Genomic DNA, 15,615 nt, shown 5'->3' with positions numbered 1-15,615 from the left:
ATCCTGTCTCTCATTTTAACGATACCGGTGAGTTGGTATCTTCTGGCTCTTTCTGTCAGTGTGCAGATTTCAGACCAAGAGAATTATCAGTGTTTCATTATATATGTTATCCTTCAAGATTTTGACATCTGTACATTTATATAGTTTCAAAATCCTAGCTAGAATAATATTTCCCTGCCTGCCTTGCTATTTCTTTACTTTTTGTATCATGTTTCATTTTCTTTCTTGAATGCTTTGTTTGTTTATTTTTGTCTCAGACATTTAAACTGTGCTGTCTAATTCGGTAGCCACTAACTACATGTGGCTATTTAGACTTAAGTTAAAGTAAAATAAAACAGGCTGGAGGCAGTAGAGACAGGAGGATAAGGAGTCTAGGGAAAGCCTCAACTACATAGTGGGACCAGCCTGGTCTATAGGAGGTCCTACCTCAGAAGAAATAAAAGTTAAGATTTCTGTAGGCTGGGGATGTAGCTCGGTTGGTAGAGGGCTTGCCTACCCTACTTGGTCCTCAGCACTGTGAGTGTGGTGGCCCACATCTATCATCCTAACACTCCGGAGACAGAGGCAGGAGGAAGAAAATGTCAAGGTTTAGCAGAAAGATTTTAATAAGCCCACGGCTGAGGAGAAGTACTTCAAAACTGCGTCTCCGGGACGTGACACAGCAGATGCTCCACAAACTCACAGCAGCTATGGATGTCTGCATAAGATCAAGCCAATCAAAGCTCCACCCTGGATGGAGGAGGTGCCCACAGGGCTCCACCCCTGGCTGAGGAGCCATTGGTAGTTGATGGCGGCCAGGGAGAGAGAGTCCTTTTTCTTCAGGAGACCACAGTGGTGACTGGGAGGTTGACCACGCTCTACATGGTTCATCGTGTCATGCTGGGGTGCATGCCCGATACGTACTGGCCCCCGATATGCTCAGTACGGTTTTATATCGGGTTTCCATGTATCTCTTCCCCATCACTCATGTATGAAATCAGTAACTTTGCGGGTATCTTTGTCATTTTGAATGAGAACAGTCCTCAGCCTCTGTGCTGGTTCAGGAGGAGGCAGATCCTCTAATGCTGCAGCGTAGGTCTGTCTTAGTTTTACTGTTTTCTCATGGGCCCAGTGTGTAATGTGCTATACCCTGTCTCTTCTGCCCACAGTCCAGTCTTGACAGTCATTTTCTTACTACCTTAGATCTTACATCTCCAATTCCTCATCCATTTGGGATAATATTAATAATGCCAGTCTCATAAAAGCACATGAAGACTAAACAGTAGATATCTGAAAATGAATTAAAACTATGTAGAATGTATAAGAACTTGGTAATTAAAACTTTAATAATAATAATAATAATAATAATAATAATAATAATAATAATAATCTGAGCTATATTTCCTACCATTTAAAAAACATAACAAACAAGAGAGGGAAGAAAAACTTCATTTTTAAAACTTAGAATTAATTAAGAAACACTATTTTAGACACATATAAATACATACATGAAACAAATCTACTTATAGCGAGGTCAGCAGAGCCTACCTCCTCAGACACGCTTAAATCATACAAGAGCAGATAGGGAATTTTTAAAATGCCACCTCAAATGTTCTACAAAGTATCAGAGTAGAAAAACTGTTTGGGAATCTATAGAGGTGTAAAATATTCATGACCTAGATAACAACAAAACAATGGGGCCAGCTTCTCCCCCTCCCAGTAAAGTTTGACTTCAAAAGGATAAAAGGCCTCTAAAGTGCTCACAAGCCTCCCCTTGAAAAGCAAGAGTGAACCAACACGACAAGCAAAGACACACAAATTTTCACTGGGCAAGGAAGCTGGGGGCGGGGCGGGGCGGGGCAGGGCGGGGCGGGGCGGGGCGTATTCGGGTTATTTGAAATCAGTTGAGACATTGGAACTAAGCAGACCTCTGAACTTCCTCTGGGGGGAGTAAGAACTTCCTCCAAGGGAAGCCCACAACTCTCCTCCGGTTCTAGGTCATTTTCAAGGAGCCGGGTTCTCTGTGTCCGGCAACTTACAGGTTCCCCCGCTTCTACACACGCTCTGTCCTGGTTATCAAGGCTTAGAACAGCTGAGGACTTTTGATTGACACCACCAGGGAGATGGCTATTGGCATCTATTGAGTAGACGGTAAGAAGGCTGCTGAACTTTCTGGAATACATATGACAACCCCAATGGGGAAGACTTTTGTAACTCAAACTGTCAGTAATTGTGAGGTTGAGAAATCCTGGTTTTGACCGGTCTTCCTCCTCAATTTCCTGAAAACACGATTCACATGATGGGTCTGTGACGTGACTGGCTGGAAATACCAGTGGTATGAGGGAAGTGAGAGGTGTTTACATAGCAGCCATTAAAAGGATTTCCTCATCCCTAAGCACCTTGCACCCCTGTAAGCAGAGTGTACACACACGCTAGTCCTCCATCTGATTTAGTTCCTAGACTTCTTACATTTTCTCCCTGTCTCCTATAAAGGACAAAATCAAAAGACCTTTTTTGTCCTTGCCGATAGTTACTGTCTGACCATCCATTTGGTTGTTTCAGCCCTCAACAACACTGCACACACGCAACGGAAGTGTTTTTCCAACAGGGATGGGGTGCTGGAGTGGGGTAGAGGCTCGCACCTTTAATCCCAGCATTCAGGTAGGGACCACTGTGAGTTCGAGGCCAGCCTGGTCTACATCGTGAGCCACTGTCTCTAATAACAATGATGATGATGGTAATAATATTAATAGTAATAGTGATGATGTTATTTCCCCAACAATGACAGCTCATTTCCTAAGAGAGATTCTAGAACTAGCTATTAAGATGATATTTTTAACTAATTTCATTAAGTATCGTGCTTAAGCAGTTTTTAATCATTTTAAGTATAGGAAAAGATAAGATACGTTTTAATCTTACCGTCATCTGAGGATCTTAGCATTTTGACGCAACCATCATAGATCTAATTTTTGTCATGTTACAAGCCATTACGCCCTGCAGAAGTCTTATAATTTCTGCAACATTTGTTCGTATTTATTTCCCCTGTGTTTCCAAGTTCATTGCTTGCTTTTCTGGTTTGTCAGTGCTGCACAATAGGCTGGGTGATTATAACAGACAGCTGTTGGGAGCTGGAGTCCCCACGTCTCCCTGTTTAATCTTACTGTTCAGCTTGCGTTTGGGAGATGGGACAGACTGTTAAGGAACAGAACAGTCTCAGCATCCAAACGGCAAGTCCTTCTGAAATCCAGTGACTCTGATAGAATAATTTGTGAAATGTATACATTCTCATCTCGGAGAGCAGAGTAGGTAAGAGCATGGGGTTATGAGTCCAAATCCCAGCAGTGACAGGAAAAAAGAAGGAAAGGAAAGAGAAGTTTGGCATGGCCACGCACATCTAGGACACCAGCAGTAGGACATGGGAGAGAACAAGTGGACTACTGGAGCTTCCTGCCTCCAGCCCACCTCCAAGTTCAGTGAGACTCTCAGCCTAAAAGGATTTAGATGGGAATTGAAGCAGGACAGTCTTCCTTTGGCACCAGCACATACATGTGGTGCGTACACAGCGCACATAGACTGCTCATCTAGGATGTTATTACTGACATTGTTGACATTCTGTTAGTAGCATGTTAGTGGGAAAACACAGTGTTAACTCATACATAGTCACTAGGAGATTTCTGCTTTTTTGAACTACACTGCATATTATACCTCAAGCGTGAGAAACTTGATGGGATGCCAAAATAGCCAGAGAAAGTATCTGACTGCAGCTTGAATGATGGCTCAGTAGTGAAGAGTTCCAACTCTCTTACAGAGGATCCAAGATCAGTTCCCAGCACCCAGATGGCTCACAACTGCCTATAACTCAGTTCCATGGGATCCAGCTCACTCTCTGGCCTCTGAATACCTTCATTTTCATACACATACCCCTTACAGACAGACAGACAGACAGACACCACACACACACAAACACGCTCTTTAGAAATATGTGTAACTATTTTCTTACTTAAATTTTTTTGTTCTTTTTTTTTTTTCTGGTGGTTTTATTGCCAAACCTTTGTCTAACACTGAGCTCCATCCCCAGGCCCCTATTCAACCTTTTATCTTGTTGAGGAAGGGTCTCTCTTGTGTCTACTATGCTCTGTATTAAATGCTAGCTGCCCCCTGAGATTCCAGGTGATTCTCCTATCTCTGTCTCCTGCCCTACTGTCAGAGTGCTGTAGTTACAAATGTGAACAGATACATTTGGCTTTTTTTTTAAATGTGAGTTGCTAGGATCAAATCTAGTTGACCACCAGCCTTGCATGGCAAGTGAACCAGAGCATCTCCCCAGTCTCCTTACTGAACTTTAACAAGTTTAGACTCATACTTCTATTAAAATATTTTTTCTTTCTGGTGACTTTTTTGTGTGCATGTCTCTTCATTATAAATTCATCTCTCCTCCCCCCCTCCTTCCATTTCCCCCACTGTTTTTTCCTTGTATTTTTCTTCCTTTCTTACCAGTAGTTTTGATTTATAATTTATACACATAAAATACATTAATTGTGGTGGTGGTGTTTTCCCCAGTGCTGAAGTCAGACCAAGGGCCTTCTCCTAATTGCCAGTTCTTGTCTAAGCACTAGTGTAACACACTAGTTAGTACACTATGGCTACCACCCAGCTCAGCATAGAGAAGCTTCCACCACCTAGAACCTTCCCTAACACTCTGTGTCCCTCCTCAAAGCCAATCATCATTCTGTCTTCTGTCAGAATAGATTCTAAAACTTCAAACACCCCTGTGACTATCCTCAACAGGATGTTTTTGAGATTTATTTACACTTGTGTATAGAGTTACCACTTTTTGCTACATAGAATTCCATCATTTGAATTCATTGCTCAGCATCTGTTCTTTTACTTCTAGATGAGGAGCCGTTGTCAGCAATGGACCTGTGGTGGTTTGAATTAAAGTGACTTCCATAAGATCATGTATTTGAATGCTTAGTCAACAGGCAGTGGCACCATTTGAAAGGATTAGAAGGATTAGGAGGCGTGGCCCTGCCGGAAGAAGTATGTCAATGGGGCTGGGCTTTGAGTTTTTGTAAGCCCATGTCAGGCCCAGGCATGTGCATACTCCCTCCCCCTCCATCCCCACCCCCTTCTGCCTACAGATCAGGATGTAGCTCTCAGCTACTGGTCCAGCACCTGGCTACATGACACCATACTTCCTGCCATTTTGGTTATGGTCCAGATTTCCGAAACTATAAGCAAGTCCCCAGTTACATTATTTCTCTCATAAGAGTTGCCTTGGCCATAGTATCTCTTCACAGCAGTAGATTAATGACTAAGACAGGATGATTGTGCTATGAGACTAAATACTCATTTTTCATGGGTAAATTTCCAGGCGGTGGAATTACTGGGTATTGGGTAGTACTGCATTACATTTCAAATAATTTCCCAAAGTCATTGTACCTAAGCAGTGCCTAAGAGCATCATCTGACTCATTTCTTCATTAATGTCGTTATCAAAAACACCATAAAAATTACTCAGCGATACTACATTACATTCTATTTACACAACATAGAGGAGCATTTGGCCTTTCAGTTCTGTTTATTGTTGTTTATGGTACTGGGGGTCTGGGTGTGCATGCAGTGTGCGTGTGTATGTGTGTGTGTGTTTATGCTTGTGTTATTTCCATTTTATTTTTCTATTTCTACAGCACTGCAGAAACTGTGCCCATATGTGCACTGTCCTGCACACAATGCAAATATTTCCAAGGGCTAGATCATTAGCCTTGCAAAGGAAAAGCATTAACACTGGATGTCGAGTTTGGCCACGGGTTAAATAAAGCTCAACCTAAAGTCCTTGCAGTGTCTCGGTTGCAGGGTTGTGTTTTCTCTGTGTTGTAAGTGTATGTGTGCATTTTCATTGTTTCATCTTACAATAACCAGAAGGAGAATTAAAAACATAAAGACTTCATGCCTTTAGGGTCATCAGGCAGAAACAACCTTCAGGTCTGGGAGATGGGATCTCAGCCTTACTGTCAAGTTTTACTTCTTAACAAAAAGCTAATGTGTGCTTAACAATGACAGAGGAGTCAAAGGCAGGTGGATCTCTGTAACTTGGCCAGCCTGGTCTACATATCAAGTTCCCAGCCAGCCAAGGCTATGTAGTGAGACCCTCCCTCAAAAAAGAAACAGGATTAGTTGTCAAGTCAAAGTTTTAATATTAAATTTTTCTTAATTTTTTATTTACTTTATGTATAGGAGTACACTGTAGCTGTCTTCAGACACACCAGAAGAGGACATCAATCCCATCACAGATGGTTGTGAGCCATAAGCGGTTGCTGGGAATTGAACTCAGGACCTCTAGGAAGAGCAATCAGTGCTCTTAACCACTGAGTAATCTCTGCAGGCCTCTTAGGTTAAGTTTTATAACAAGTTCTCAGCAAAATGAAAGCTTCAGGGTGTGGTGGCACAGGCCTTTAAGTCCTATACTCCAGGAGGCAGAAGCAGGTGTAACTCTGAATTCAAGATCAGCCTGGTATACAGAGCAAGTTCCAGGACAGCCAGGGTGACACAGAGAACTGTCAAGTCATTTTTCCCAACTATGATACTTTTATCTATTTGGTCCATAAGTAGACAAGACAAAGTGTTCATGAAGACTGTCAATAGAGGATTTTAGAGATTTGATTTTGCTGGGGTATTTAGGTGACTGCAGAACTCCCAGTGGACTCATAACTCCCTGCATACCCGTAACAAGGAATCCGGGATTGAGGCCTCTGTTGCTACCAGAGGCAATCATGAGACTTTGCAGAAGCTACCCCACTAGCCAGTCTGGTTTCTCTTATGAGCCAGTAATGTGTAACTTAAAGGGGCAGTTATGAGATTTTAATTAAATGTACAGAATTCCATTAGCCTGAAATCCAGTATTTTCAGTGTGTCCTGGTGGACACTGCTTTTATTTGCCTGGTGTGGTTTATTACGTATGACAAGTTTGGAAGGCCACATAGGTGCTCAATCATGGTACACGTAAATCACTACCTGTGTCTAGCCCCATTAGCCAGATGGCTGGGATGGGGCCCTGGAAGCCTCTTCCTGCCTTTGGTTTGCTTTTCTCTCCTCCATAGTCCCCGACCTTTCCTATCCACTCTTTCCTTATAGGCCATCCACCTAAGGCATGAGTTGTTAAGTGTTCTGATGGTAAGTATACAGCATAAACTAAGCCCAGTCACTTTAGTTAAAAAAAAAAAAAAAAAAAAAGTCAGTGCCACACATGGTGGTTGTCCATGCCTTTGATCCCAGCACTCAAAAGGCAAAGGCTGGGGGATCTCTGTGAGTTCGAGGCCAGCCCAGTCTACAGAGCAAGTTCCTGAATACGTAAGATACACAAAGAAACCCTTGTCTTGGAAAAACCAAACCAAACAACAACAGAACTGCCATCTTGCTCCTAGAGTTATATTTAAATCAATCGACAGATTATGGCGCCAGGTGAGGTTCACACACCTTTAATCCCAGCACCTGAAAGGCAGAGACAAAGGCAGATCTCTGTGAGCTGGAGCCCAGACTGGTCTACACAGTGAGTTCGAGTCCAGCCAGGGCTACCCAGTAAGACACTGTCTCAACAAAATAAGACAATTTCTTAATGTTCACTTTGATACTTTCTTATAGAAATGTTATATCTCTAGCAAAAGAAACCCATGTAATACATAGAAATTTAATAATTGTTGACAACGGGTAACTGTACACTATGTTTTCTGGTTTCAGTTACAAAAAAATTATCACTTTTTCCCCATCTTTATTTTTTTATTATTTTATTTATTTACATTCCAAATGTTGCCCCCCCTTCCCAGTCCCCCTCCCAGAGTGAAGACCCCATGCCCTCTCCCCTTTGCCTCTGAGAGGATGCTCCCCCACCCCTCCACCCCCATCTCAACCCTAGCATCTTCCATCCCTAAAGCATCAAGTTATCACTTTTTTTTATTGGATATTTTATTTATTTACCTTTCAAATGCTATCTCTTTCCTGGTTTCCCCTCTGGAAACCCCCATCCCATCCTCCCCTCCCCTGTCTCTGAGGGTGCTCCCCACACATCCTCCCCTCCCCTGTCTCTGAGGGTGTTCCCCACACACACTCCTGCCTCCCCACCCTGGCATTTCCCTACACTGGGGCATCGAGCCTTCCCAGGACCAAGGGCCTCTCTCCTCCCATTGATGCCTGACAAGTCCATTCTCTGCTACAAATGTGGCTGGAGCCATGGGTCCCTCCATGTGCACTCTTTGGTTGATGGTTTAGTCCCTTGGAGCTGGGGGCGGGGGGCGTCTGGTTGGTTGATATTGTTCTTCCTATGGGTTGCAAACCCCTTCAGCTCCTTCAGTCCTTTCTCTAATTCCTCTACTGGGAAACCCATGCTCTCACTTCAGTGGTTGGCTGCGAACATTTGCCTCTGTATTTGAAGTTATCACTTTTATAGTCAGAAAAAAATAACATTAAAACTTACATTTTACCACTCGAGATTCAGGAGAGCAGTAAACCCACCTGTCAGCAAGACCACCAGTATCAAAAGTTAACCAAAAAAGGCAGAGCAGCCAAACACACACCACAAAGCCATGCCTCAGGGTCTAGGAATTTGTTTTACAAGACAGCTGCTTTGGCCTATTGAGATGGCTCACAGGGTAAAGGTGCTTTCGGCCAGGGTTTAGAATGTGCGTTCAATCACTGGAATATGTCCACATGGTGGACAGAAAATAAAAACCTCTCACCCCAGCCATACACTGTTTGTTGGGATTCTGTAAACCCCACCCCTCAGTTACCTGGCAATAGCCAGGTATGCTCCACCCCAGTGACCTGACACTATAAAAGGGGCTGCTTGCCCCCTCCTTTCTCTCTCTTGGCTCTCTTGCTCTTGCTCTCTTGCAGCCTTGCTTTCCCTCCTTACCTCTCCTCTTCCCCTTCCCTTCTCCCTCTCCCTCCACGTGCTCATGGCCGGCCTCTATTCCTCTTCCTCTCTTCTCTCTCTCTCTCTGCCTCTACTACCCTCTTAACTCTCCCATGACTTGAATAAACTCTATTCTATACTAAACAGTTGTGTGGCTGGTCCCTCAGGGGGAAGGGATTCCCAACATGGGCCTCCCAGAGGCATCTCCCTTGCCCCCAGGCCTCACCACACCTCCAAGGGCCATATCTCCCCCTCCCACACTCTCTTCATCCTTTTTCTAACATTGGTGCCGAAACCCGGGACGTCATCTTTTAACAACACTGTTGCTATCTGTCTCTGTGTCTCCTTCTACACATAGGCACGACACACACACACACACGCAGACACACACACACACACACACACACACACACACACACACACACGTCCCCAGATTCATATAAATGAATTCATCAGACACAGCAATCCCAAGGCAACCCAGAGTATTGCAGTCAGAAACAGCTCCGAACATCAGGCATTCACCAAACAATACCGAGTTTACAAGTATTTAAATGAGACTCATTGCTAGACCACTAGTTAAAGAAATGGAGGAAAGTTCCTGATTCCTGTTTTAAAAGAATTGATCAAAGATGTTTACGAGTTAGATGTTAAACTAACCTTTGCTATCTAGAGAAACTGAAAGAAGTTTTATTCTTTCATCTGGGCCTGCAACCCCTACAGCTGGAGATCTAGAGTCTGGAGACTATCTAGAAGGAAATGGCTGAGGGGTTTTGTTGTTGCTTTTGTTTTGTTTGAGACAGAGTTTCTCTATGTAGCCCTGGCTGTCCTGGAACTCAGGATGGCCTCGAACTCATGGAAAGACACCTACCTCTCTCGTGCTGGAATCAAAGGTGTGTGCCACCACCAAGGGCAGCTGCTAAAGTTTAAAAGTGAGCAACCATTAGGATATGAGGTCTGGCACTAGAGAGCCAGGCAGTGATGTTTGGGCTTCAGTCCATCTTCCAAGCCCCGTGGCCGCACTGGGTAGGCAGCTGGGTCTCAGCTATCAGGGAGCAGGTTTCCTATCTCTGCTGCAATCCCTTCACACTTTCCTCTTTGGTTCTTACTTAAAAAGAGTCAGAGACAGAGACACACACAAAGGGTGGAGGGGATGTCGCTAGAAAGAAAGACCAGGAAGAGGAGACCGCATTTGTATCTGTGCAACAAAGATTACAAGCTGCCAACCTATTGTTCTTGTTTTCAGCACCGTTATCACTAAACAAAAGCAAATAAATAAATGTAAATAAATAAGCAACTTCAACATCTGAAGCCTGACTACTTAAGAACAGACCTGAAGATTTTCTGTTCTTTCAATAAAGTGGAAGATGCCCTCGGTTCCTTATCTGTGCCGTGCCCTATTCACTGATTTGGGACCACTTTCTGTCTCTGTGGGAGCTCGGCAGAACTGATGGAAGAGGCTGTTTCCTGGGATACGAGAAGCTTCTCGTCACTTTATCATTTGCCAAAAAAAAAAAAAAAAAAAAAAAAAAAAACAGAGAAGGTGGGGGTTTTTTTGTTTGTTTTTTTTTTTTGTTTGTTTGTTTTGTTTTGTTTTAATGTACACTTCCCACACCATTTCCCGTGCCTAAACAGAAAAAACAATCACACCTGAAGTTAATGGCCCTTTAACTTCTGGGCTTCCATTTGTCTTTTTTTTTAAACCTGTCTGACTATTCTTTCTTGATTCAAGAAGTAATACATGGCCTTTGCACAATTTAACCAACTGAAGATATAGGTTATAAAAAAAAAAAAAATCACAAACCCCTACATGGCTCTCTGTCCTTAAAGGAAACTGTATCGAGCACGGAGCACTCTTCTGAGGCTTACACAAACCTATATGGTGTATGCAGCTTTTTTTATTTTGCTTTTTGTTTTCAAATAAAATTGGGCCATTATATGTACTATTGTGGATTTTTTCTCTTTAGTCTTAAAAACATGCCACAGACACTTTGCAAGCCAAGATAGACAGATGTCAGACGGACACACAGATCTCCTGTGTTCTTTAGCTGTAAATTAAAATGGCTGTCCCATGATCCAATTGACCATCGCCTGCTTTTCCCACCTCATTGACATATGGGATAAACTTATATAAACATATATTCCAAGTCTTTAATTTCTATAACATGTTCCTAGAAGTGAGACTTCCGTGTCAAATGAGACATCTTCAAATGTTTAAAATTTTATGCTTAAGGTTAATTCCAGATCCTCATTGTGCAAAAATCTCGGTGTAAACCTTGCACAGTGTTTTGCATATTTTTTTAAAGCACACACATTATATATATGTAAAAACGTTCCTGTCATTGTGTGCTCCTATTGTTATAAATAGATAGATGTTTAAGTTACGGCTGTGATGGCCAGCTTTAAATCACTGTGCAAATGCTTATGACTTCGTTTATGAAAGCCGTAATTCACTGTGGAAACCCCACCCCCGTGCTGTGTGGCAGCCACAGTCTTCGCTCTCACATCCTGTGACTCCCTCCCACTGAGCAACTATATAGAGATCAAGGACCTACGCATTTCCTAATTGTTAACAGAGAACCTTAAAAAGTGTGTGTGGGGGGTGCATAACCAGCCACAGACAACAAACTGATGGCCAGTTTGGACTTCTATTATTCACAAATTGTAACACAGTGAATCATTCTGCTGGTTTGCAGTCCAGATGGCATTCCATTAAAAATAAAAACCTATAACCAATATGTTGCTTATCATCACACAAATCTTTCAAAAAACATGCTCTCTAACCACTTTCCAATAGCAACATTGGTTATATCCTATTTCACATCCCTCACCCACCCACTTCAGATTCAAGAGCATAATTACAAGCTTATAGGGGAGGTGGCTTTAAAGAAATCATTAACCAGCGAAGCTCCTCACAATGTAACCTCAGACTCCTCCATATCTTCTAAGGACCCGAGCACTATCAGGGATTGTTAAGACACAGCAAGTTTGATACAGAAGTATGTGACACGCAATTAATCTCCATTCATACCCGGCTCTGCTTGTCAGCAAACAAAGGTTCCACTTTAGAAGGAGATCTGAAGACTTCAATTAAAAACAGTCAGCTAACAAGAAAATAGGCTGAGCTAAAGGACGGTGGCAGGTGCAAAAATGAGTTGTTTACCAAAGTGTCAGTTTTGAACAGTAAAGAACTGCACATCAAAAATGTCGGAGAGGATCATGTCACAAGCCTCTGGAAATAAGAGGAGATTTTCCATAGGTGAGGTGCACCAAACAGAAGTATCATTTAGCAAGCTTGTAAGATGGGTTTCTCATAAAACAACTGACACCAATAAAAAGAGATACTCTGTCTTTAAATACAAGGGTAGAACTCAATTTGTGGCCGCAGTTCCTTCTCTAGAACCAGAGACAACTACAGTCTTACTTTATCTAATACCGAACCAGCACTGGTTAAATCTCTTTAGATGTCTGGTGATTTCTTCTATCTTCCAAATAACTTTTTATTCCTACAGCTCCTTGGTTTACAAGCTGAATGGGTGGATTTTAGAGAATGTAGCTCAGTGGTAGAACATCTAATGGGCATGCATAAGGTCCTAGATTCAGTTCCCTAAGTACAAGGGAGGATTGTGGTAGGTAAAGGTGCTTGCCACCAAGCCCGAAGACGTGAGTTCGATCCCCATCAGTGGAGGATGGAAGGTAAGCACCAACCCCCCAAGAGTTACCATCTGAACTCCACAAACAGGCTGTAGGCACATGCACACCCACACACATACATTGTAAAAATAAATAAATAAAAGGCTTTTCTAAAATAGATTTTTGAAACACCTAGCTGCCAGCTCTTACAGAGAAGCCATCCAGAATAGAAACATTGCTACAGGCAGAATCCAAAAGCCCCGGCCAAATCCTTGATTGGGAGGCGTTTATACCAAGATAACAAGGTAATGGAGATATAAAACCAATTAAATTGAGAGAAACTGGAAAGAATGCAGCCTGCCAAAATCATGACCCACCCAAAGCAGGCCATCTGTTAACTATGTGTCAGATACGTCGTCGCCTGGATGCCAAAAGGCTTAATTCTGAGCAGTTTCCTCTTGAGACCCTTATGCAACTGCAGACCCCAGGTCTCTGTCCTCCCAGGAAGGTCAGTCATAGGAAAATAAGTAAAATGGATTTTCACCGTGTGAGCCAAGCACAAGACAGGAATTTTAGAAAAGTTCTTTGGTGTGTCAGGGATGTCTGTTGAGTGCTGGAAAGTGTGACTTTAACTCTAAAGGACCGTTTTTGAAGGTGAAACCATCACAGCAGGGAAGGGAAGGAACATCATACTCTAAGGCTTCCCTTGGGTAGATGACAGCCCTCAAAGTCTTCAGGCTAATAAAGGACTCACTGGTTTCCCACACTTATAAGTCCCCTAACCACCAGGCTTGGCCCAAAGACCCATAAATCTCCACAGAGCCCTACTGTGTGCCTAGGAGACATCTACCCAGAATGGCGTGGGTCTTCTTCTAGGTGAGGAGTCAAGACAGGGGCGGGTGAGAACTAATCGTTACAGACCTCAGGGATTTCCTGGGAGACAGGTTCAAGACCAAGCAAGATGACACTGGCCTGTAAGATCTCAGAGACCTAGAAGTAATATAAATTACTTCTAGGAAGGACCAGAAAGTGTGTAACTAAAGGGACCATGTGGTGGAGACCATGAGTTGGGAACCATGAGGTGGGGCGATGGGGGAGAGACTGGCTTTTGGGACAAGAGAGGAACTGAGGACTCTGGAAACCTGGAATGTATGTATATTAGGTGAGTGGTAGAGCTGAAGGTTTGGTGCCCTGGTAGCTCCTTTCTTGCCTTCAGCCCAGCAATGAAAGGCCCTCCTGGAGGGGAGGGTCAGAACAGAAGTCTAGCACTGAGCCAGGAGTTACCTTCCAGGAGCCAACAGATCTCCTCCGGGAGGGCGACGGCCTGCATTTGGCACGGTGAGAGGGCGGCTGCAGCGGAAGGAGGGACAAGGGACGTGAGGCCTGCTAGGACGGCGGCAGCTGCACCCCAGGAACCTGTACCTCGGCTGTCACCCAGGGGTGGGGGGGCAGCGCAGGGCGGGGCCACCGGCCTCGCACTCAGGAAGTGGCGCGCGCAGCCGGCGGCAGGACCCGGGACCCGACGCAGGTGCACTCGTGTCACTGAGGTGACACGCAAGGTCAAAGGCGTGGCCCTTTGAGCTCTGCACCAAAAGATTGCTAGACTCCAAAAAAGCCTTGGAGGCCAGGTGGAAACATCTAAGCACTGAGCAGTTTGACCTTGGGGCGGTAGGTTTAAAAAGCCGTGGTTGTTCCTGAACTAGGTAGGGTGCAGAGGCAGAATCCAAGAAAGAGCTTGGCCTTATCCAGCTCACTGTAGGGGGAAAGCCGTGCTGGTTAAAAATTAAAAGCTGGAGTCCCAGGGACAATACAGATTCTCAACATCTGAGAAACTCAGAATCAGATGCAATACACACAGAGACACGGAGGGAATGTCCTTCCCTCCGGAGGTGAAAGGCTGTGAAAAGGTGAAAAATGGCTATTTTTCTGAGCAGAGAAAGGAAGAAAGTGATCCGCAAGATCGCAAGGGCTGTGCTCTTTCCCTCTCAAAGTACAGCCAATCAGTGCCCAAGTTTGGGTTGTAGTAGGTACCAAAGATGTTACTACAGCACGATCTCGGGCGGTGGTACATGGGACCATGCACTGTTTTTGTCAACTGCTTGCTTGTCAACGGGTGGAGAAGAAGTTAGAGCCGCAAGGATGAGACAAGGAAGAGCATGAACGCAGGGGGCAGATGGGAGCGCCTGTGGTCGCACGAATACTTAAAAGGATGCTAAATACCAGACCGGGTTTTGCAAGGGTGGGAAGACTTTGCAGGTGGAAATGTGGTGTGGTTTCAAGGTTTCAGTGGCTTTTTATCACATCCTGACACCCGAGAAGGAATGGTCCTAGCTTCAGGGCCTCACCACCCACCTATAAGTTGATCTGAAGAGCTAGAACTTCGACCCCGACTCCATGGCGCTGCTTGCTCCTTACTGGGTGAGCCTATAGGGACGGGCTTAGGCTGCCTCTTCCAGGCTCCAGATGGGGTGTAGGCTACCTCTGGGGACATTTTCCCCTACCTTGCTGTCCCCCTGATAAAACCAAAGCTGCTCTAGAATCACATGGGGTGCATGCATCTTTAAACATGGAGGCTATGTGGGTCACACACTCTTGTAAACATAAAACCGTTCTTCTAAAGGGGGAGGGTATACGCTCCCCTCTATAGTACACAGACTTCCTTCATTTCTCTTCCAGCAATGGGGGGAGGGAGGAGGACAGTCCCTCCCTCCTTTTTTAGTAAAAGGCAGGTTTCTAGGATCTGAAGAGAACCCAGAGTGCCCATCCCCCTTATTAAAGGACATTGGTCAGCATGGTCACATAGGATAGGTGCTCAGGAGTCGTTTGACAAAGGGCAGAACCCCAGGCTTCCTGCCACCTAGGGAGAAGCAAAACTGCACAGGGGAGATGTTCTCCTTGCGTTTCTTCCCCTGTGGATGCCTGGGATGGGAGAGATGGAAGTAGTGGGAGGTGTAAGTCAGGTGATGTGTGCTGGTGACTGGCAGTTTCCAATACGCTATTGTCATGTTGTATCAAGGTTCCTCACTGCAGACAGAAGCCTGCCTCCACACATGAGTGCTGCCCCTCCTTAATCATCTGAGGACCCTGGTTCAGCAGTCA

The 15,615-nt window shown here is 44.3% G+C and overlaps 1 protein-coding gene across 2 annotated transcripts in view; it reads right to left on the bottom strand.

Annotated features, from left to right (window-relative positions):
• Positions 1 to 13,846, bottom strand: part of SKAP1 (src kinase associated phosphoprotein 1) — a gene marked incomplete at both ends in the record, with an annotated part of 274,300 nt that extends 260,454 nt beyond the window's left edge. For both annotated transcript variants that reach the window (XM_080924400.1, XM_080924401.1), the window contains one exon: positions 13,801 to 13,846. In XM_080924400.1, the coding sequence (XP_080780526.1) occupies positions 13,801 to 13,846 (46 nt within the window). The remainder of the gene's footprint in view (positions 1 to 13,800) is intronic.
• Between the last annotated feature and the right edge of the window lie 1,769 nt (positions 13,847 to 15,615).

The sequence above is a fragment of the Micromys minutus genome (genome assembly GCF_963924665.1).
Source record: "Micromys minutus genome assembly, chromosome: 10".
Taxonomy (NCBI): domain Eukaryota; kingdom Metazoa; phylum Chordata; class Mammalia; order Rodentia; family Muridae; genus Micromys; species Micromys minutus.
This window is presented reverse-complemented; position numbering and strand designations above follow the sequence as displayed.